The 23,700-nt window shown below is 33.4% G+C and overlaps 1 protein-coding gene across 1 annotated transcript in view; it reads right to left on the reverse strand.

Annotated features, from left to right (window-relative positions):
- Positions 1-16,397: 16,397 nt before the first annotated feature.
- The window catches only part of LOC107847474 (coilin), a 31,235-nt gene continuing 23,932 nt past the window's right edge, over positions 16,398-23,700 (reverse strand). The window contains exons 11-16 of the mRNA XM_016691745.2: positions 17,861-18,427; positions 17,603-17,674; positions 17,378-17,518; positions 17,078-17,225; positions 16,914-16,961; positions 16,398-16,803 (exon numbers count right to left, since the gene is read on the reverse strand). Of these exons, the coding sequence (XP_016547231.1) occupies positions 16,619-16,803; positions 16,914-16,961; positions 17,078-17,225; positions 17,378-17,518; positions 17,603-17,674; positions 17,861-18,427 (1,161 nt within the window). The 3' untranslated portion in view covers positions 16,398-16,618. The remainder of the gene's footprint in view (positions 16,804-16,913; positions 16,962-17,077; positions 17,226-17,377; positions 17,519-17,602; positions 17,675-17,860; positions 18,428-23,700) is intronic.

The raw sequence follows: 23,700 nt of genomic DNA on the forward strand, positions 1-23,700 counted from the left end.
GAATTTTAAGATTCAATCATTCACTTATATATTTTTTTTTTGTTATCTTTTCTTTATTAGTTCATCATTTTTTTGTTGTTTCCACTTTGTGATGTTCTTACGTTGGAGGAAGATACGTGTAACTTTTGAACGAGACAATAGAATTATTATTGATATAAATTTGTGTTCCGTAGAGTGCATATTAAAGTTAAGTAGAAAAAAAATATTTTTATTTATGATATCCTATTTACAAAATTAAAGTTTGTATGCAATCATGCAATTTATTTTCGGATTGTGACCAATAATTATTTTTTAAGTTAATGGAGTAGTTTTTTTATGACTAAAATTATTTGGAGGGATATTATTATCTTGATAAATTGAAAAGAAATAACTCACATTGAATAAATTGAAAAGATTTAGAAAAAAAAATTAAAGAAATTTGAGGACATTTTTGTCTTGACACATATTTATCCATGAATTACTAATCCCACCAAGTTGGATGTATTAGTTATACAATCTATAATACCATGTAGGGTGTTTAACTAATCCATGTATTAGTTATACATAGCTTCAAAATTACTACCAAACAATGTACTAAATAATCTCATCATTTAATTCATGAATTATGAAAATAATCCATCCTACCAAACGGGTGCTTAGTGTATAAATTATAATCCTTCAATCCCAATTCACTTGGTTTGTTTAAGATTATAATACTCCAGTCTAAGGCATACAAAATAAATAAAAACAGAGTGAATATCGCTTATGGCCAAACGCGCTTGGATTTCAGTTTCCAAGCACGCCCTTAAATTCAATTCTTCAAAATTTTACATGTCAAAAAAAGGGGGTAATTTCGAAGATATGTTAACTTCCTTGTGGTATAAAATATAGGGAAAAGGCTCAAACATATAAATGACTCATTTATGTCATCCGTTAAAAGTTGGGCTCCTTCATGCCATCGTCATTACAAAACTGGCTCATCTATGTCATTACTTTTTAACAGACAGTTTTTTAAAACAGCCTTGCCACGTGGCAGCTTATTAGAGGGTCACGTCATTTTTTATTTTTTAATTTAAAAAAAAAGAAAATTTAATTTTCTTTTTAAATTTATTTTTTGATCCATTAAATAAAATCCACCCAAATTCTTGATCCATTAAAAATTAATTTGATCTATGCTTTTAAAATTTGATTAATTTTTCATGATCAAACAAATATTTAAAGAATTTTTTTTTTTTAAATCTACTACTAAAATTTATAACCAAACGCTATTCTAATTAAGCATATAGTATGTCTTAGCATACATGAAATATTTTGTCAGCCGAATGTAAGTAACTTTTTAGTTTTTTATTTTTTTATTAAGCATAGAATGGCATCATCAGCATCAGGAGCGGCTCAAGCAAATTTATGACCTAAGGCAAAAATCAAACGGAGGTTTTGCATTTTATTTTTTTACATAAAATTTTTTTTTCTATAAATAGTATTTAATATATTTCTTAACATTTGTAATTTATTATTACTAAACAAAAATAGGCCCCTCAAATTTTGGGGTCTTAGGCGGCCGCCTTTTCTCCTAAAGGGTTGAGTCATCTCTGATCAGCATTCAACATTTGTACGTAACACTTTATGCATCATTATTTATCATTGCAAAAACAAGAAGGCGACAACATGCCGACATATATAGTATACGTAGAATTGAAAAAATGAGAAGCTAACTATTAATAATATAATAATAATATTTGATGTTTATATATCCCTTCAGTTTCAACTGAAAAATGACAAAAGTTTTAGTTAACGTGAATCTTTTAAAAAAAAAAAGTGATAAAAAGCTTGGAGTGTATACTCTCTCCATTCCCTTTTAGTTACTCGCCCGTCAATTAAAATAGTTATTTTATTATAATATATTTATTAAATGATGTTTACTATTTTATTTGAAATTAATTTGAAGAAAAAAAAATTAATATTAAAGGTAAAATATGAAAACAATCTTAATATGTCAAAAATGACAAAAAAATAAATCGAACGAGAATGTTTTAAGAATATATTTATGAAAAATTAATCAAATTTTAAAAGCATAGATCAAACTAATTTTCAATGGATCAAAAAGTTGTGTGGATTCTTTTTAATGGATCAAAAAAAATTTAATTTTTTTTAAAAAAAATTAAAAATGACTTGGCCCTCTAATAAGCTGCCACGTGGCAAGGCTGTTTTTAAAAACCATTTGTTAAAAAGTAATGGCATGGATGAGCCGGTTTTGTAACGGCGATAGCATGAATGAGCCCAACTTTTAACGGATGGCATAAATGAGTCATTTCTGATAGGTCAGTGGCATATTTGAGCCTTTTTCCTAAAATATAACACTCACATCCTTTATTTTGATGTTTTATATGTTAGATTTAAAGAAAAACACACCACAGGTTCACATAAATCAAGAACACCTATAAAAGTAGCGAAATATGCGAGAGAAAAGGTGCACATTATTACAACACGTAATCAAAGACGAACTAGGCTGAGTCTTCCGCTCCTTTGCTTATGACGGCTGGCAAGCGTCTTATGTTAAAGCCAAAGATGAACTAGGCTGAGTCTTCCTCTCCTCTGCTTATGACGGTTGGCAATGCGTCTTACGTTAAAGCCAGGAGAGGGGACCTAGCCTTATATTTATAGGCTTAAAAGTCTTAACCTAGTGCACCATCCATTATGAGCTCACAGGTCTAAGTCTTAATCTAGTGCACTACTCATTATGAGCTCACAAGTCTACTACAGGCCTACACTATTGTCAGCCCACACCCAGAAAATTGTCATAACCCAAATATTAATGGCTTTAGATATTTGACCCCAATAAGAAATGTCTTTAAAGAACAATCTTCCTTACTTTTTAAGTATAGTACAAGTATCATTTTACCCCTCTACACCTCAAATATATTTTTAAAACTTTGCATACTTATTTGTCTCTCAAATTTTATTTTTTATTATTTTCACTTTTTATTTTTTCCTTTAATTTATTTTTCTATTTTTTATTATTTTGACTTTTTTATTTTTCTTTAATTTTATTATTTTCACTTTTTTTTTCTTTTTAATTTTATTTTCATGTTTTAATTCATTTGTCTCAACGTTTATTTTTTTGCTCTTTTTTCTTTTTTCTCAAGCATTATCTATTTCTTTTTTTCCTTTTTTATTTCATTTGTCTTTAACCTTTATTTTTTGTTTTTATTAGTTCATTTTTTCTTCCCTCATTTTTCTCAAACTTTATTTTTATTTTTTCCTTTCATTTTTTATTTTCTCAATTTTTTTAATTCTTCTTTTTTTTCTTAAGCTTTATTTTTTTCTTGTCTTTTTTTTCTCACTCTTTTTTTTATTTCTCTATTTTGTTTGATCGTTTTTTTCTTTTTTTAGTTCTCTTTTTTTTCCTTATTTTTTTCAATTTTTATTTTTATTTTTTCTCTCATTTTTGTTTTTCTCAATTATTTTAATTCTTCGCTTTTTTTTTAAATCTTTATGTTTTTTATTTTCTTTTTTTATCAATCTTTTTTTTATTTCTCTATTTTGTTTGATTATTATTTTTCTCAACTTCTATTATATTTTGCTAATAAATAAAAAATTGGATAGTCCGCAAAGGGATCTTCTTTTTTTTTACATCAAAGCAAATTTAAAGGCATGAATTATTGTTATGAAGTTCTTTGAAAATTCTTGAGATAAGTCGTGTCTCTAAGGCAAGAGTTGTAGAATATCTCATAAGTAAAGACATAATGTGGTAGTGTCAATTCTTATCCGTGGGGCATAATTTATTATTTGAAGGTCCTTGAGCAAAGTCTTGCCTCTAAGGCAAGAGTTGTAGAACATCTCATAAATGAAGACATAACGTGGTAGTGTCAACTCTTGCCCGTGGGGCATAATTTATTATTTGAAAGTCCTTGAGCTAAGTCTTGCCTCTAAGACAAGAGTTGTAGAACATCCCATAAATGAAGACATAATGAGGTAGTGTCAACTCTTGCCCGTGGGGCATAATTTGTAGTTTGAAAGTCCTTGAGCTAAGTCTTGCCTCTAAGGCAATAGTTGTAGAACATCTCATAAATGAAAACATAATGTGGTAGAGTCAACTCTTACCCGTGGGGCATAATTTGTAGTTTGAAAGTCCTTGATCTAATTAAGTCTTGCCTCTAAGGCAATAGCTGTAGAACATCTCATAAATGAAAACATAATGTGGTAAAGTCAACTCTTGCCCATGGGGCATAATTTGTAGTTTGAAAGTCCTTGAGTCAAGTCTTGCCTCTAAGGCAATAGATGTAGAACATCTCATAAATAAAAATATAACGTGGTAGAGTTAACTCTTGCCCATGGGGCATAATTTGTAGGTTGAAAGTCCTTGAGCCAAGTCTTGCCTCTTAGGCAATAGTTATAGAACATCTCATAAATGAAAATATAATGTGGTAGAGTTAACTCTTGTCTGTGGGGCATAATTTGTAGTTTAAAAGTCCTTAAGCAAAGTCTTGCCTCTAAGGCAAGAGTTGTAGAACATCTCATAAATGAAGACATAACGTGGTAGTTTCAACTCTTGCCCTTGGGCCATAATTTATTATTTGAAAGTCCTTGAGATAAGTCCTGTCTCTAAGACAAGAGTTGTAGAACATCCCATAAATGAAGACATAACGAGGTAGTGTCAACTCTTGCCCGTGGGGCATAATTTGTAGTTTGAAAGTCCTTGAGCTAAGTCTTGCCTCTAAGGCAATAGTTGTAGAACATCTCATAAATGAAAACATAACGTGGTAGAGTCAACTCTTACCCGTAGGGCATAATTTGTAGTTTGAAAGTCCTTGAGCTAACTAAGTCTTGCCTCTCAGGCAATAGTTGTAGAACATCTCATAAATGAAAACATAATGTGGTAAAGTCAACTCTTGCCCATGGGGCATAATTTGTAGTTTGAAAGTCATTGAGCCAAGCCTTGACTCTAAGGCAATAGATGTAGAACATCTCATAAATGAAAATATAACGTGGTAGAGTCAATTCTTGTCCGTGGGGCATAATTTGTTGTTTGAAAGTCCTTGAGTCAAGTCTTGCCTCTAAGACAATAGTTGTAGAATATCTCATGAATGAAAACATAATATGGTAGAGTCAACTCTTGCCATCGAGGCCTAATTTGTAGTTTGAAAGTCCTTGAGCTAAGTCTTGCCTCTAAAGCAATAGTTGTAAAACATCTCATAAATAAAAACATAACGTGGTAGATTCAACTCTTGCCCGTGAGGTATAATTTTTTGTTTGAAAGTCCCTGAGCTAAGTCTTGCCTCTAAGGTAAGAGTTATTGAACATCTCATAAATCAAAATATAACGTGGTAGTGTCAACTCTTGCCCATGAAACATAACTTATTGTTTGAAAGTCATAAGTCTTGCCTCTACAATGTAGTGGTGTCAACTCTTGCCCATGAAACGTAGCTTATTATTCGAAAGTCATAAGTCTTGCCTTTATAATGTGATAGTGTCAACTTTTGCTCAGGAGATGTAACTTGAATGGAAGAAATCGAAGAAAAGAACAAAAATAATAAAAATTGCAAAAAAAGAAGAAAATGAAAAAAAATATTTTTAAAAAAAATGTAGAAGTTGAGAGAGAATAGGAAAAAAATAAAGGTTGATAAAAAAAGAAAGATTAAATAAAAATAAAGGTGGAGAAAAATTTAAAAATAAAAAAAATTATAAAAGTAGACGTTGAAAGGTGTAAAGAAAAAAAGTAAGGGTTGAGAAAAACTAAAAAGAACAAAAAAAAAGAGGAAAGAAAAAAATAAAAATAATATAAAAGAAAAAAAGAAGTTGAGAGGAAACAAGTAAGGGTTGAGAAAATTAAAAAGAAAAAGAAAAAAGAAAAAAAATCAAAGTAAAGTTAAAAAGATAAAAAAATAAAAGTTGAAAGATATAAATATGGAGTTGTTATCCATTATGAGGATCTTTTATGTAATTTACTCCATTGATCAGGGGCAATTTTGTTCAAAAAAATATTAGTTAATAGGTAAAGGCTATTTTGAGAAAACTTTTTTATTTGAGGCTAAAATTTGAAAGTCATCCTAATTTGGATCTATTTTTGAGATTCACTCGCCCACACCAATAATATGAAATGGATACAGGTCCATATGAAATTCGCATGAATACACGGCCTGTGTCTTGTCCACCAACTAATAACATCAGCTCGTTTTACTTTAAAGTAATAAAAAGTTTTAAGTCCACATAAAATAAATAATTCTAACATTCTCCCACTTGGACAACGTTAACTTTTAAAGAAAAGTTTTGAAAAACTTATTTTTATGAAAATGACTCTCGGGCTGAATAGACAGTGTCCATAAACATTTAGTAGTGGAACGCCATCTCTAACATAATTCAGTCAAGCAAAACATTATTGTTGAACTGCAGCAATACTTGCATCAACCAACGACACAAGACCAGTCCACAATTACTAACACTGAAGTTTTGTAGACATAAACCAAATGATGTGGTAGTGTAGCAAAAAGTAGCCAACATGGACTCCAAATCGAGGTTATTTCATTGTTAGTCCTTCAAACGATTTTTCATATCAATATGTACGCTTAAAAACAACATGCATACCATGGAAAAATTGTTACCGTGATTTTTTGTTACAACATGTGTGAGCACTAAAACAACATGTGCTCCACCAGAAAATCTTAATTTTTAAAGTTAAACATGTGCAACATATTACATGGTGCAACAACAAGAAAAATCCACAAGGTAGAATGATATACCATATATGTCTTCAAAAGAAAGATCCAATAAAACAAGTCTTAATATACTAAAATAATATTAAAGTGTGCACAATAATAATCAACAATATAAAGAGTGAGAATGATGAACTTACTCCCACTAATCTTGAGATAGATGCAATGATCAATCTTACTCAACCCCATAGAAGTTATAATTTCCTCGAACTTAAAGTACCACTGTCGAGAAGGTTGCTTCAAGCCATAGGTAGATTTCTTCAACTTACACACAAGATGCCAACAAAACCTTGGGGGTGCATGTAAACCTCTTCTTTAAGATCACCATTCAAAAGGTTATCTTTGCATCCATCTGATGTAGCTCAAGATCAAAGAGTCTCATTTGTTGCCTAGTCTCTGCGTATCTACTATAGTACTCACCCCTTCGATCAGACCTCACTATCTTAATGACCTTTTTCAGTTGTTTCTCTACTTCAGTTTTAAACACTTTGAACATTTCAAGAGAATTTGATTTTTCTTTAATAAGAAAAGCATAATCATATCGTGGAAAGTCATCAATGAAGATGATAAAATAACTTGCCACATATTGTAGTAGAATACAGACCACTTGTGTCTGTGTGAATGATTTTCAACAAACTACAACTACGAGTAGCATCCTCCCCTTTTTTTTAGTCAACTTTCCTCTAATGCAATCAATACATGTTTCTATGTTTTCAAAATCAAGAGAAGGTAAAATATTAGATTTAACCAATTTATCAACTCTATACTTAGAGATATAACATAAACGTCTGTGCCACAACATGTCCGATTTTTCGTTAAAATTGGTCGTTAAGATCCAACAATTTCAGAATTAAAAGAGTTGTATTCAATATCAAAAGTCAAGAAAATTTTAAACAAATCATCAGATAGGATTCCATGACCAACAACTCGGGAGTTCAAAAGCAAATTAACTGTTCCATTAAGAGAATTAAAACCATAACCAAATCTGTCTAAAATTGGAATAGAAATTAAATTTCGTCTAAAAGACGATACACAAAGAGTGTATTCAAGAACAAACTTATAACCAGTTTCTAAGTCTAATACTACAGTTCCTATGAACTCTACTTCAACTTGAAAATCTGTGGCGACTCTAATTCTTGACTCCGTTTTCTTCGGATTCCTTTTATTTTTGAACCCCTGCAAGAAAATGACAACATGAGCAGTAGATCCACTATCAAACCTCAAGAATTAATGAGGAAATCTACAAAGTGTGACCCAAAATAAATAAGAGCTAGATGATTTCCTTCTTTTTACTCCTTTTTTAATCCAAGAATGAAATTTGGTGCAATCTCCCTACTTGTGATCAGGTTTCTTACAAAAAAAGTAATTATTATTTTTCTTAAAAAAACCATGTTATTGGTCCCAGGATAATCAGTATGATCTTTACCATGTCTTTTGTTGTCCTGACCCTTCTTAAAAGTATGATTATTAGATCTTTCAAACTTTATAGGTCCCTTGCAAGAGCTTGCTTTGGAATCATGAGAAGCTAACATGGCAACCTTACTCTTCCCCTTTTAATTATTCCCTCTTCAATAACATATTTGGAGATCAGATCATTGGTTGATCAAGATTCATCCTGAGTATTATAGGCAGTTTTCATTGGGCTAAACTCATCAGACAAAGAGTTAAGAGCAGAGTGAACAATGTAAGTTTCAGGAAGAGTTATTTCAAGAGTTTTCAGTTTGGACTGAATGTGGACCATCTTAAGTATGTAATCTCTAATAATCCCAGTAAAGTCATACCTTATCCCATTAAATTTACTTATTAGATCTCTAATCTCAGCCTCATTGGATACAAGATATCTTTCTTCTACTTGGGCAAGAAATTTGTTTTTGGGCATGGGTAGTTTCAGGCAATCCACTTTTGAGGTGCTCAGTAATTGACCTTCTAAAGGCAAGGATGCATAGCCTATTAGATCTCTTCCACTTAGCATAAAATTCTTTTTCAGAAGTTGTACTAGAATCAGTGAGATTCGAAGTCTCATCCTCACACAAGGCTTGATCTATCTCAGCCATGCCCAAAGCAAATTCAAGATTATTTTTTTCGTCACTTAAAGTTAAAGCCTAACAAAACCACAACTTCAGCATTATTATTGTTTAAATAATGGTAACTTTTAACAACATAACATGAATGAATTTATCAAAATAGCAAGGCATAAGAATAATAATCTTATCACAACGATGAGTCTCGCAACATCAACAAGTAGCCCCCTTTTGGGTAGGGCAAGAAAATATTTTCAATATTAGAAACCTATTTCCTTGGACAGATAAATTTACTAAAATTAAAATATCTTCACATAATGGGGCTCATGACAATACTAATTTAAAACACACAATAAATCTCCTTTGGGCAGATCATTGTATATTCTAACTTAGTGATATCCCTCGAAATAGATTAAACAAGTCTCATAAAACAAAGCAAATAGGTCACTTTGGTGTACACTATTTACTCTAATTTATAAAACAAATTCAATCTCAGGGATTCAACATGCCATTGATTGATTTGCTCATATGACACAGTAAGTATCCACTCAATTAAAAATATTATAAATCTAAATATGATTTAGTTACAATTCAAATGAAACCAAATTCAAATAGAATAAATAAATAACAATTCGACATCTTTTATAAACAATAACTTACATTTTTAAAATATATCATAAAATAAATAATCTTTTATATTATTTAATTTAAGCATATGGAACTAAATAAATGAATGAATCTTTAATAACATAGCCGCCAGAACACATTCTTAAGAAGGCTTTAGTTTAGCCAACTTTACTTCAGTCAATATCAAAAATAAATAAAATTAACACTTAGTAAACAAGAAATGCAGCGAAAAAAAAACACATGGATAAGGCATATCTTTCATAGAATTTTTCTCAAGATCATTTTTGGGACACAAGTGTAAGATTAACTTATCACCTTTCATCACAGGGATATCTCTAGGCTTGTAATTTTTCATCTGAAATCTTTTCAAAATATGATCAATATAGGCCTTTTATAAAAACTCCAATAACTTACGAGATCTATCTTGTCGAATCTCAATGCCCAGAACAAATAATGCATCTCCTAGATCTTTCATATCAAATACTTTGTTCAATGAATGCTTAGTTTCATGCAATAGTCCAAAATTCAAGTCATTCATATAATACCACATCATATCATATTCATAGCCTTTTTTATTCAAAAGCATGTTAATGACCATCCAAAATATTTAAACATCACCCTTTTTATTCAAAAGCATGTTGATGACCACCCAAAATATTTAAACATCACCCTTTTTATTCAAAAGCATGTTGATGACCACCCAAAATATTTAAACATCACATGAGGGAGTTCTTGTTTCAAAACACATGAAAACTTATGCAAACTATTCCCTTTTCAATATTTTATTCTACGGTGGTCATCTCTTTAATCAATCACATGCAAATTCTTTATTAGGAAAGATGAACATTTGTAAATCAAGGCAAAACCCCTCTCATTCGTTTATAAATCAATAACATTCCATAACATTATTAGGACAATGAGTTTCATAACAAAAGAGGTAATCATGCAAATCATGCTCTCATATAACTTTTCAAACTAATAATACATGTACACATATTCAAGTTTAGGAAAATAACCTCATAGTTTATATAAGATTTCATCATAAAACGGGGCTTACAATACATGCTCTTCATCAATTTCAAAACCCATCTCATGTACGAAATTAAATATCTTAAATGATTGTTTAATTGATAAATTTATGCTCATGGAGTTTAGGATAGTCCCACATACAAGAAATTTTACATTTTAAAATTCAACTATTCTGGTTCCACTTACAGGACAGTAGAACCTGAGGTTGTAGGTTTAGTTTTATATATCTTTACCTCCGCAGGACATCCCAAACTCAAAAATAATTTAAACTGAATTTTTTATTGGCCCGCAACTCAAAAGGGATTTTAGGTACAGACTTGAAAGGGACACGATTAAGAATGTACATGGATATTTTAATAGCTTCACCCCAGACGAACTCACGTAATTTAGATCTACTCATCACACTTCTCATCGCGTCTTTTAAAGTACAATTTCGCCTTTCAAGATAGTGAAAAACTTCTGAAATAATTTTAATTTGCAAATACTATCAATACACTTTAAAACATATTCAGACACTTTTGACAAGGTATAAAGCAGCGAAAAAAATTGTCAAAGAATACAACCATTTTTTTTTTGCAATTATAGCTCCAAACAATTCTTTTTTAAACTAACAGCACTCCGTAGATTATTTTTCACATCGAACAAAAATAATTGTTTCATTAACCATAATAATAACCCCTAGAACCCGAAAAACACACCACAATTTTTTTAAAAAATAAATTCAATTGATTTGGTTTAATCCACTTTTCAAAATCTAATTGATTTGGCCATCGGCTGACTCTTAATCATATGTACACCTTTTTTTATAGAATAAAGTAGTGTGTAGCAATCGGATCGAAGTCAGCCACCAAAAGGGAAACAAAAATTATTTCAGATATAATTTTAAGACGGAGTGCATCACGATCATTATTTCTAATTATTTTTCTTATGAATTGAGTAATAGGGTTCAAAATCTATGTGAAAAGCTCTGATACCAAGTATTAGATTTAAAGAAAAACACACCACAGGTTCACATAAACGAAGAACACCTATAAAAGTAGCGAAATATGCGAGAGAAAAGGTGCATACCTTTGTCCATCATTGCAACACGTAATCGAAGACGAACAAGGCTGAGTCTTCCTCTCCTTTGCTTATGACAGCTGACAGCTTATGGGAATGCGTCTTATATTAAAGTCAAGAGAGGGGACCTAGCTTTATATTTATAGGCTTAAAAGTCTTAACCTAGTGCACTACCCATTATAGGCTCACAGGTCTACTACAGGCCTACACTATTGCCAGACCACACCAATAACATGAAATGGATACAGGCCCATATGGAATCCGCATAAATACACGACTTGTGTCTTGTCCACCAACTAATAACTTCAGCCCATTTTACTTTAACGTAATAAAAAATTAATGTTAAGTCCACATAAAATAAATAATTCTAACATTATAATGATTCTGTTTACATAATTATTTAAAATAAAAAAATCACAATATGAGTATATGACCAAATTGTCCTCACCAATATATGCTATTAGGGATTGTTTGGTACACTAGATAAGAAACATAATTTTGAGATAAAATTTGGGATTAACTTTATCCCACATTTGATATAAGATATTAACTAATCCGAGAATTATTTAATCCCACTATCGGTACTATAATGATGGAAATTCCATCACATATGGAGAGTGGTATAAAATAATCCGGTCAAACACATCGATAGGTACCTCAACTTGGCACGATCTTGCACTTTGGCACCTCAAGTAGATGTTGTTCACTTTAGGCACCTCAAGTAGCGTACAGGTGTGTCATTTTGACACTTTTTGCTGAGTCATCATTGGACGTGTGTTACACGCATTGTGAACGCGTTTGAGGACATTTTCATAATTTTTTCATCATTTATTTTTCAAAATTGTTGAAAATTTTCATTGGCAAATCAGCAACAATTTTCATCTTAAGCAGCACTCTTAGCCCCATTTTTTGAACATTTTTACCTATCTTAGACTCCTTAGGCATCACATTCTTACTTTGATCAATATTAGTATGAGGATTAAAGAACTCACATGAAACTTCCCTCAAATTTGAACTGAAATCATCATCATCAGCTTTCATATATTCAGAATTTTCATCACCAGTGTCATGAACGGTGACAACCTCAACTGAAACCCTAGAATTCAAATTCGTTGATTTCTTCAGATAATTTGATGGGACTTTTGCAAAATTCACATTTTCCATATCATTTTCAATTGAAATCAGTTGTCTAACCTGCTTCATATTTATCGAAATACCTTCTCCGGCCAAATCAGTCGATGTAGAAGACTTAGAACCAAAATTGAGATAAGATTGATTTTTGATGGGCTTTTAATTTTTCAATATTCCCAATACCCTTTTTCATCAAATCATGTTGGGAATTTGGATGTGAGGGTTGGAGAAATAATTTGAAGGTGGCGTTGCACAACGGAGAAAGAGATGATTGTGCTGTGGGAAGGAGGGGTTACGACAGATGACCTGGTGTGGGGGGGGAAGCTGAAAGATAATTTGAACAAGATGAGGAAACTGGAATACAAAATTACAAAACATCGCAATTCATTCAACCAAATAAAAAGAACATGGAAGAAAAAATTAAAAATGAACGGAAGAAATGAAGGAAATTAACCAAAAAAAACCTTGAAGAAATTGAGGGGAAGGGGGCGTTGCAACAACTGAGGCATTGGAGAAGATGACTGTGTTGATTAAGTTTTTGTTTAATTTAAATTAATTAATTAAAAATTATTTGAATAAAAAATGACAAATGTCCTATTATTATTGATCATTTTACACGTCATAGCGCGTGTAATACACGCATAAGATATATTTTTGCGGATTGTGCAAAATGTGTCAAAATGACTCACTCATATGCTACTTGAGGTGCCTAAAGTGAACAACGTATACTTTAGGTGCCAAAGTGAAAGATCGTGACATGTTGGGGGACCTGTCGATGTGACTGACCAAAATAATCATGTTGGATGTTTCAACTCATAAGAGATCCCTATTTATCCAAGTTGGTGTACCAAACAACCCCTTAATATTTATCGGTCTCCCCAAATGGTAAGATTAAAAAAAATATAGAGAGAGAGGATGACATATTTTGCTGATGACGTTAGAATATGTTCGACGTACTTAAGATTTAAACTCCCAAATCACTACAATCTGTACTTTCACGAGGTACTGCATTTTTGGTATATGAAACATCAAAGCACTCCTAGATCCAACAATAAAGCAAATTTTATTCTTTATCAAGCTACTAAACTATATTGTATGTCTTCGACATAACATTTTCTGGAAACACGCATCATTTGTGCGTACAACTTTCCATTTTGATTAAATTGTATTGTAATTGCTCCCATATGTGGATTCCTTTTTTGGAATATTTCGCAAATAACAGTTCAGCTGAGGATCTATTAGAAATAGTTCCTCTATCTTTACGAGGTAGAGGTGAAGTCTGCGTTCTATCCTCCCAAATCTTGGAATTACATTGAGATGTTGAACACACTCAAAAGGCTAACTAGTTACATACACCGACAAAATTGACGACAACAGATGTTTGAAAGAAATAGGTCTATCTTAGGATTTGATTGAATTGCAAATTCTTGAATGCAATATAATAACCCAGAAAAAGAGAAGAAACGGATTTTGGCTATGAGATTTGACAATGGACCAAAATCATCTACAACTTTATGTTTCTGGGATTTAAAGTGAGTATACATATGCGTAAGAAAGATAAAGGATTTAGGACCAAGATGTGGGGCTGATGAGTAGGGCTGTGCAAAAATCAAACCGATCGATAAATCGAATCGATAAAAATGTTATTGGGTTATTGGTATTGGGTTATCGGATTAATGATTTTGTATTGGTTTTATAAAAAAATTTATTGCGTAAATGGTTCGGTATTGGTTTTAGCTTATTGGGTTATCGGTTAAACCGATCACCCAATAATTATACACTAAGTTATTGTTTTATTCCTATTTATGTTAATTCAGTGATTCACAAAGTATTAACCTATTCAGGGCAACAAAGGCACAACATAAAGTTCGGTTATTATCGTAATAAAAATCTTGAAGCATTTATAGCTTCCAACAATTAGGATTCAATTTTTTTCCTAACTAACATTCAATTCAAGTTTGGAGATTCTTGTAAACTAAAATGCATTGCGTAGGTTTTGGCGGTAATTAAGATTTTATTTTTTTTATGTTAGTTGTTACTATTTCTGTTTTATAAGTATTTTCTTATTGGTTAAACCGAAAATCGAACTATTAAAGACCAAAAATCGATAAACCAAAATCGATAAGAAAATATCTTATTGGTTGGTTATTGGTTTTATATATTTAAAAACCGAAAACCGATAAATTGAATCAATAACACGTAAAACCGAACCGACTGATGCACACCTTTACTAATGAGTGAAGAAATACTACCCTCTTGGAACATGCCCACACCTACAAGATTTTTATTAACTGAGGCACAAATAATCAATGTAATAAACAAAAAACAAAAATTACGGTAGTACAATAATTAAACACGGGGAAAAATTAGTCAGATTGTGATTTTTATAACAAAAACATCAAAATAAGATAATTTTTAGGGAGAATACGCACAAGAATTCTTGAAGTTTGACCGGATTATCAATTGAGCATACTGAACTTTGCGGGGGTCCTATTACCCCAGATATTTTTTTCATATTTTAATGACATATATCTGCCACTTGGCCCATTGTGTGTTAGTCACGCACATTGAGCACATGAAAAGTGTTAAAAACGTTATAAACTCTTTTTTTGCCAAACAGCCCCTTAATTTTCTAATTTTTAAAAGTTTAATATTTTTATTTATTTTTTCATTCTTTCACTTCTCTCTTCTCTCTTTCTTTCTTTTCTTCAACAACGGAGTCTTCAACAATGGTTGCTCCATTATTGAATTGAAATTGAACAATGTACTACACTTCAATTTCAACTTTATTTCGAAAGTGACTTCACTAAAATTTCTTCCGGAAGTCTTCAGTTGTTCAATGTATTCCGGAAGTTTATAACGTATTTTCATTGTTGAATAAAATTATTTAGTTCAATTTTTTAGTTCCGAAAGTCTAATTATTTAGTTCAATATAAACCTTTATTTTATTTTTTTCTATTAAAATAATACTCACATAATCATTGTCTTCATTCCACATACAGTGAAGACCACTAACCATACACACACAGCCATAGAATTGAGAGAGGGAAGAATCGAGAGAGGGAAAGAGAATGAAGAGAGACAGTGAGAAATTGAGAGAAAATAAGAGAGGAAAACAGGTCGTTCCTCAATTTTCCGGCAGCCAATCTCGCCAGAGCTCCGGCAATAGCCGAATCTAGAAAACATAAACTACTGATTTTGCAATTTGAATAAAATTATTGAAGAAAGTTTTCGATTTGAATTTGAAATTTGGGAAAAAAATCTCTTAAAAAAATAGTATGAACTAAATAAAAGTTGAATTTCAAGAATTAAGAATCGAGATTTTGGTGGCGAAATGGTGAAAAAATGACTATTACCAGTGTTGTTTGTAGGAGAAATATAAAATTATTTGTAGTATTATCAATATTTTGGAATTATTTGTAGTATTACCATTGTGGAGGAATATGATTTTAATGGTGAAAATGATGAAATGAAGAAGAAAGAGCGCATGTTTACACCTCCAGCTGCCAAAAACTGGGTATTGCGTTTTGGGGAGTTAATAATTCCACTTTAAAGAAGTCCGAAAGGAAATTAATTCCACTTTAAAAAGTCTAGGTAGGTAATAGGACCCCCGCAAAGTCCAGTATGCTCAACTAAAAATCCGATCTAAGTTCAGGTATTTTCGTGGGTATTATCCCTAATTTTTATATTGTATACCATAAGGGAGATTAGTCAAATTAGGCCAAACCTGCGGGGAGATCCGAATAACTGATTTCATTCCAATAATTAACAGGATTCCAGTGTTTTACTGGGATGCAGAGATATGGCTTTTCATATCCTTGGAATTCCTTTAAACCAATGCTCAACCCGAATTTAAGAAACATTATATAAAGGGGTGCATCAAGAACTCCATTTTTACACTGCAAACCTTCCCGGATAATTCCATAATCGAGAAGACAGTTAATTCTCCATTGGTGAGAATTTTACAAAACTTACGAGAATGAAGCAATATTAGTTTATGATAATATGAACAAAATATGCAACTGCAACTTCATCTCATGAACATGCAACTTCAACTTCATCTCATATTTTCTTTTGGGATCTTAGGAAGGCCATTGTAGGGCCTAGTGCAGTGCCTCTCATTGATCGATACGACCAACGGCTCTTCCCAGTGCTTGCCTTACCCCAGCTGCTTTCCTGAGCTAATTCTGCCTTCTTGGACTTTAAAGTATCACTGAACTGCTCCCACAGGTTTACTCCTCCACTTTCTGTAAATTCACATTGATGCATAGTCAGGATCTAGTTATGAAATTAGACACTGCTATGGATTTCATAAATCACTAGTCATCTAAGGAGTCTGTAAAAAATTAGTTCACACCTGAAGGAGTTGATTGCGTTTTTATTACATTGCTTGCTTCTCCAGCTCCTGCAACGGCAAAAACAAAGGTCACAACAGCACATTAAAAGAACCTAGATTTTATGTTATATCCCCCAGGTTTAACAATCCCATTCCTTAAGCACAGGAAAAACGACGAAAATTACCAGCAGCTGGGGTTTCAGTTTTCTTTTTACTGCTTCCAAGCATTGGAGTGGACTCGTTCGAAGCAGAACCTTCAATAACCCCACCAGGTACTGCTTGGTCTGGAGTACTATTCATCAGACGAACTTCAAGAAGGGCTGGAAAATCTATCTGCAAGAAGATTGGGTTTGTATTGAGAAAAGTCATACGCCTTAGGACCTACAGACTATGCATCCCAGAGGATGGCAACTTAAGTTCACCACTCGAAATATGTAAAAATATAGACCACCACTTATAGGAGTGAGTTAATTTTACTGAAGTACCTCCAGAGATCCGTCTTCATTATAGATAGAGCTATCTGGTTGCTTTGAAGACTCATCCTCAGTAGAAATGATTGGAAATTCAGCTACTGGCATCAGCAAAACTTTATTTGCTTCAGAATTATACCATGATATTTTCCCAACCTACAGCAGATGGGAACATCACATTCACTATCATGATGTACATCAATCAGAAGTACATAATATGGAGAAAACTTTAACTTATACCCGATAGGAGGAAACTTCAGGGGTCCAGGTTGATGATAACTCAAGAACCCGGTACGCAATCACAAGACCTTCCTGCCAAATTGAAAAACAGTTTTCTTAAATAGTAAAATTGTGCGTTGCCCAAATCAATACATCAACCACCCAACTTAGTGTAGATTGTCAGCTGCTTTGTGTGAGTCTCAGTAGTCTAAAGTGAACTGCAGATATCAGTGCAACAGATACTGAAAGCTACAGATACATTAGAAAACAAGAACAAACCTTGGGCAGGCCAGAAAGAAAAGGAAGTGTATTGAAGTCAATTGATTCATGAAAATGCGGCTCTTTTTCACCATTCACCATCTCAGGATGTTCTTTGTTTGAATCTAGAGAATCATTCTTTGGGGAAAATGAAACATTCTCTTGGCCCCATTTCTGTTTCTTATGATCCGTCATCTCGGGATGTTCTTTGTTTGAACCAAGAGGATCGTTCTTTTGGAAAAATGGATCTTTCTCTTGGCCCCATTTCTGTCTCCCACGATTCATCATATCAGGATGTTCTTTAATTGAATCTAGAGAATCATTCTTTTGGGAAAATGAAACTCTCTCTTGGCCCCATTTCTGTCTCTTACTATTCATTATCTCCGGATGTTCTTTGTTTGAACCAAGAGAATCGTTCTTTTGGGAAAATGAATCTCTCTCTTGGCCCCATTTCTGTCTCCCACGATTCATCATATCAGGATGTTGTTTGTTTGGACCTAGAGAATCATTCTTTGGGGAAAATGAAACTCCTTGGCCCCATTTTTGTCCCTTTTTCTTGCTCATCATACCGTTCCACCTGAAACTTTCCTGCACGTACCTTGGAAATTCATTACTCAAGAGAAGAGTTATCTCATTAAGAAATGTATATATTTCATTTCACAGAACATACCTACCACTAGCCTGTCTGACACATTGTAATCTATATCATTACGCTAATCAAAGATGATGCAATTTCCAGTAGTAAATGTGTTAAAACTGATTTACAAAGGTGACCAATTTTCTGATATTTGCGCCGTCACATTCTAAACGGAATATTTTTGACATTTCGTATGATTTCAGTACATAAACAACTTTTCTAATAGAAGAAAAAAGGGAAAGGAGGACCAAAGCATCCTACTGAAAGATAATTAAATACTTGTATAGCAGATAGTCACTTTGTAAAGGACAGACATGTCTATGCAATGATATTTAGTGAAGCAATTCTGAAATATCCATCAACAATGGAACACTAAAGACAAATGGATAACGATTATAACAGATAAACACAAATATTCAAATGGATGAAAATACAGTTGCCAGATTATTTTAGATTGTTTTCTCTTCTCCAATCTGTTAGTATAATACAACATATAGAATTTATTACCCAACATCTGACATATGGTGAAAACCAATACGATTAATAGCATTATGCGAGCTTCTATAAAGTATATCTGCACGACTTTATTTCATAGCACAATCTCGTTTAAGTCCATGTTCATCGTGGAAAAAATTATGCATGTGTCTGATGTACCTCAAGTTATAAAAACTTATTCTAGGAGGCCAAAATAAGCAATTGGAAAACTTAGTAATTGTCATGAGACAGTTACACATGTATTGGGTGGTTTTTTCTGTAGAAAAAGGGGCAGGACAGTGGGCAGAGATATTCAGAAAAAAGAAAAGGGAATCTTCTAGGAGAGTTCTAGCCTCTCGAATGTCTAGGAATGCTGGAATTTGTGTAATCTTAGTATTATGTACTGTATTAGTGAATTTCATTCATGATTTAGGTTGTATTTTAAGGTGTTAGCAGTTTCTTAGTGGCTGTTTTCGGAATTCTTGTTGTAATATCAGTATATCTAGTGTAAAACATCAGTGTTTGTTCCTTTATTTAATGTTTTTTGCAGTACGTCTATCAATTTGGTATCAAAGCAATAACATTCGGGTATGGTGAGTAAAACGGAGGGACGCACAGAATAGGTAGAGACTAATTTGATAGGGGTAAGGGAAGATGCCAGAAAACTGGAAGGATGATTTCAAGAAGAGAGAGTCTTGCAAGAATTGAAGCCCAAGGGCGAACTGAGATGGTAGAAGCTTCCCCTTTTCAAACCATATCCATTGGTAACCAAGAAGAGGAAAGCAATGTCGACTTGGCTGGAGAAAAAGATGGGACGATGTTCCGAAAACTACAATTACCAGTTTTCGAAGGAGAGGATCCTTTAGGATGGATTTTCAGAGTGGAATGATATTTCGTAGTGAATGAAATTTCTGAAGTGGAAAGATTACGGGCAGCAGGTGTTTGTTTGGAAGGAAAAGCCTTAAATTGGTATTATTGGATGGGATCTTGGCAACAAATGTCAACCTAGGAAGACTTCAAAAGAGAGTTGTTGAACCGATTCGTGATTCTTAATGGGGCTGAGGCAGATTACCACATTCGTTGCGTTTCGTGAAGATTTTGAAAAGGTGTCAACATCTATGACTGAGGCATCTGATGAAATGTTATCAGGAGCGTTTCTGAACAAAAGTGATGCTTTTACAGGCTCAAACATTAAGGGAGATAATGGAGATGGCTAAAAAGGTGGAGGATCGAAATTTTGTGTTGCAACAAGTTCATAGTTTTAAATTTGAACCAACCAGAGGAAATTCAAGCAATAAACCAGTTGGATTTAGAACCAATTATCATCGAGTTGCAAATGTTCTTGAAACACGAAACTCAAGAACCGAAACAGCAAGTCATAACACTGATTCATAATTGCATCCTGCCGCAAGTCGACTAGCTTCAACTCTTCAGTAGCAAAACCCGAGGGACAATTTAGAAGGTTAACTGATTCAGAATTTGCTCGAAGAAGACAACTAGGGTTATGTTTCAGATGTGATGAAAAATTTGGCCCTAATCATCGTCGTAAAAATAGGCAGCTTAACCTATTGATTGTTTCAGACACACCCATCATAGATAAGGATGATACAAAAGAATCTTTGAGCCTACCGAAGAAGATTTAGTTGAAGAGGAAATGAAGGGTTATGATGGTGTTGAATATGAATTCAGCCATGGGACTTACAGGATGTAGAACGATGAAATTCATAAGGAAGATTTATGGGCACAACGTAATTGTTTTGGTCGATAGTGGGGCTAACCATAATTTTATATCTTTCACCCTTGCTCATCAACTCCAATTATCTATTAAGAAGACCAAAAGATTTGAAGTAGTAATTGGTAATGGTCAACAGGTTAGCGGGAATGAAGTATGCAAAGAGGTAAGGATGGATGTGGAAGGAATCCAAATCAACCAACAGTATTTTCTATTCGAATTGAAGAGAACTGATTTGGTTTAAGGGATGGAATGATTTAGTCACATTAGGTGAAATGAGGGAAAGCTGGAAACTTTTAACCATGAAATTCAAAGATGCAGGAAGATCAGTGTTGCTTCGAGGGGATCCAGCTATGGTAGCTTCGGATAGTATCACACAAAGCCATGACCAAATTACTAAGGAAAGGGAATCATGGATTTTTTGCCAAGTTGAATCAGGTAACGAGAACTAAAAATGAAGAAGCTATAATATCAAAGGAGATGAAACGTTCTTATCTGATTATCCAAAAGCAGGTGAGCAAACCTTGGGTCTACCCCCACATCGTTCTTGGGATCATGCTATTACTCGCACAACCACCGAACATTCGTCCATTTCGATATCCTCATTCACAAAAAGCAGAGATCGAGCATTTGTTCAAAGAGATGTTGGCTGCTGGAATCATTAAGGCTAGTTCTAGTCCATATTCTAGTCCAGTATTACTGGATGACTGGATGAGCTAAGGGGAGCCACCATATTTACAAAGTTGGATCTTAAGTCGGGTTATCATCAAATTCACATTCAAGCTAAAGATGAAGGAAAAACAGCCTTCCACACCCATAAGGGACATTATGAGTTAATGGTCATGCCATTTGGCTTGACCAATGCACCCTCGACTTTTCAATCGCCGATGAATGATATTTTCAGAAATTATTTGCGAAAACTTGGTTTACTATTCTTTGATTATATTTTGATTTCCAGTAGGGACTATGCTTCACATCTTGGGCATGTGAAGGTTGTTTTGGATATTCTCAAAGAGAATTTATTGGTAATCAACAAAAAAATGTGCATGTTTGGTCAGCTTAAACTTGAATATCTGGGTCATATCATTTCCTCTGAATGAGTGCAAGCTGATCCCTCAAAGATTGAGAGTATGATATCTTGGCCAGTTCCTAGAGATATCAAGTCTCTGCGGGGATTTTTGGGACTCACTGGATATTACAGAAAATTTGTCAAAGACTATGGTAAGATTGTTGTCCCTTTGACTAATTTACTTAAAAAGGATGTCTTTTCATGGGAGAACGAGCCCAACAATCATTTGAAGCGTTGAAGTTGGATATGACTCAAGTTTCCGTTTTAGCGATTTCGAATTTTTCCTCAACCTTTTGTAATTGAAACTGATGCTTCGGGATTTGGTGTCGGTGCAGTTTTAATGCAAAATGGTAAACCTATCGCTTATTTCAGTCGAATGTTTTCTTCTAAAGCAAGACAATGTTCGGTTTATGAACGGGAGCTAATGGCTATTGTGTTAGCTATCAAAAGATGGAATCACTACTTGATGGGCATCATTTCATCATTAGAACAGATCAAAAAGCCCTTAAATTTTTGCTGGAACAGAGAGTCATGAATGAGAATCAACAGAGATGGGTCTCCAAACTCATGGGTTATAAATTCGAGATCAAGCATAAACCTGGTGCTGAAAATAGAGCGGTTCATGCATTGTCAACACGCAGGGATTCTGCAGAGTTATATACATTTTCAATTTGGAAATATGAAGACAAGGAAGAATGGGACCAAGAAGTACCACGAGACACCAAAATGACTTCTATTTTGCGGAAGTTAATCTCAGGACAGCAAACAAATGACAAATACAGCTTGAAGAATGGATGTCTGCTATTCAAAGGACGCTTGGTTTTGCCAAAAGGATCATCTCGAATACCTGGTCTATAGAAAGAGTCTCATCTCCTCCTATAGAAGGCCATTCGGGGTATCTTCGCGCATATAAGAGGATGTCTGAGAATATATATTGGGAAGGTGTGAAGAGGGATGTGCAAGACTTCCTTTCCAGGTGTGAAATTTGTCAAAAGAACAAGCCTCAAACTTTGAGTTCTGCAGGTTACTTCAACCTTCGCCTATACCTCACTGGGAGGATGTAACTATGGACTTTATTACTGGCCTTCCTAAATCCCATAGGTTTGATACTATATTGGTTGTGATGGATCGTCTTACTAAGTATACACATTTTATTCCACTTTCACACCCTTTTAATGCTAAAGATGTGGCTGCTGTTTTCATTAAGGAAGTGGTTAAATTGCATGGATTTCCTAAATCTATTGTGTCTGATCATGATCGTGTGTTCATAAGCCAATTTTGGAAAGAGCTATTCAATATAGCAGGTACTACCTTACACTATAGCTCTTCATATCATCCGGAAACCGATGGGCAAACGAAAGTCGTGAATAGGAGTTTGGAGACATCTTCGTGACAGGAGAAAATCCTAAACAATGGTCCCACTGGTTATCTTGGGCAGAGTATTGGTTTAATACATCTTTTAACAGATTTGCAGGTATGATACCCTTTAAGGCATTATACGAAAAGGATCCACCATCAATTTTTCACATGGATAACATGACTTCAGTGGTAGAAGAAGTAAATGAGCAGGTGCACAATAGAAATATGATCTTGACTGAACTCAAAGAACATCTACATCAAGCACAACAAAGAATGAAAAATCAAGCTGATCGACATCGTCGAGAAGTGATTTTTGAGATTGGTGAAATGGTATGTCTCAAACTTGAGCCCTACAAACTACGTTCTTTGGCTAAGAAAATCAATGAAAAACCCAGTCCCCATTTTTTCTGGCCGTTTCAAGATTCTAGAAAAGATTGGTCACGTAGCTTATCGGTTGGAGTTACCCGTTGGAACTCGCATTCATTCGACGTTACATGTTTCACAGTTAAGAAAATGCTTGCTTCTAACTACTCCTGTTCAACAGGAAGCTAATCAATGGTAAGTGGGAAGTGTTAATTAAGTGGAAGACC

Source organism: Capsicum annuum, chromosome 11, assembly GCF_002878395.1.
Source record: "Capsicum annuum cultivar UCD-10X-F1 chromosome 11, UCD10Xv1.1, whole genome shotgun sequence".
In the NCBI taxonomy this organism is placed as follows: Eukaryota; Viridiplantae; Streptophyta; class Magnoliopsida; order Solanales; family Solanaceae; genus Capsicum; species Capsicum annuum.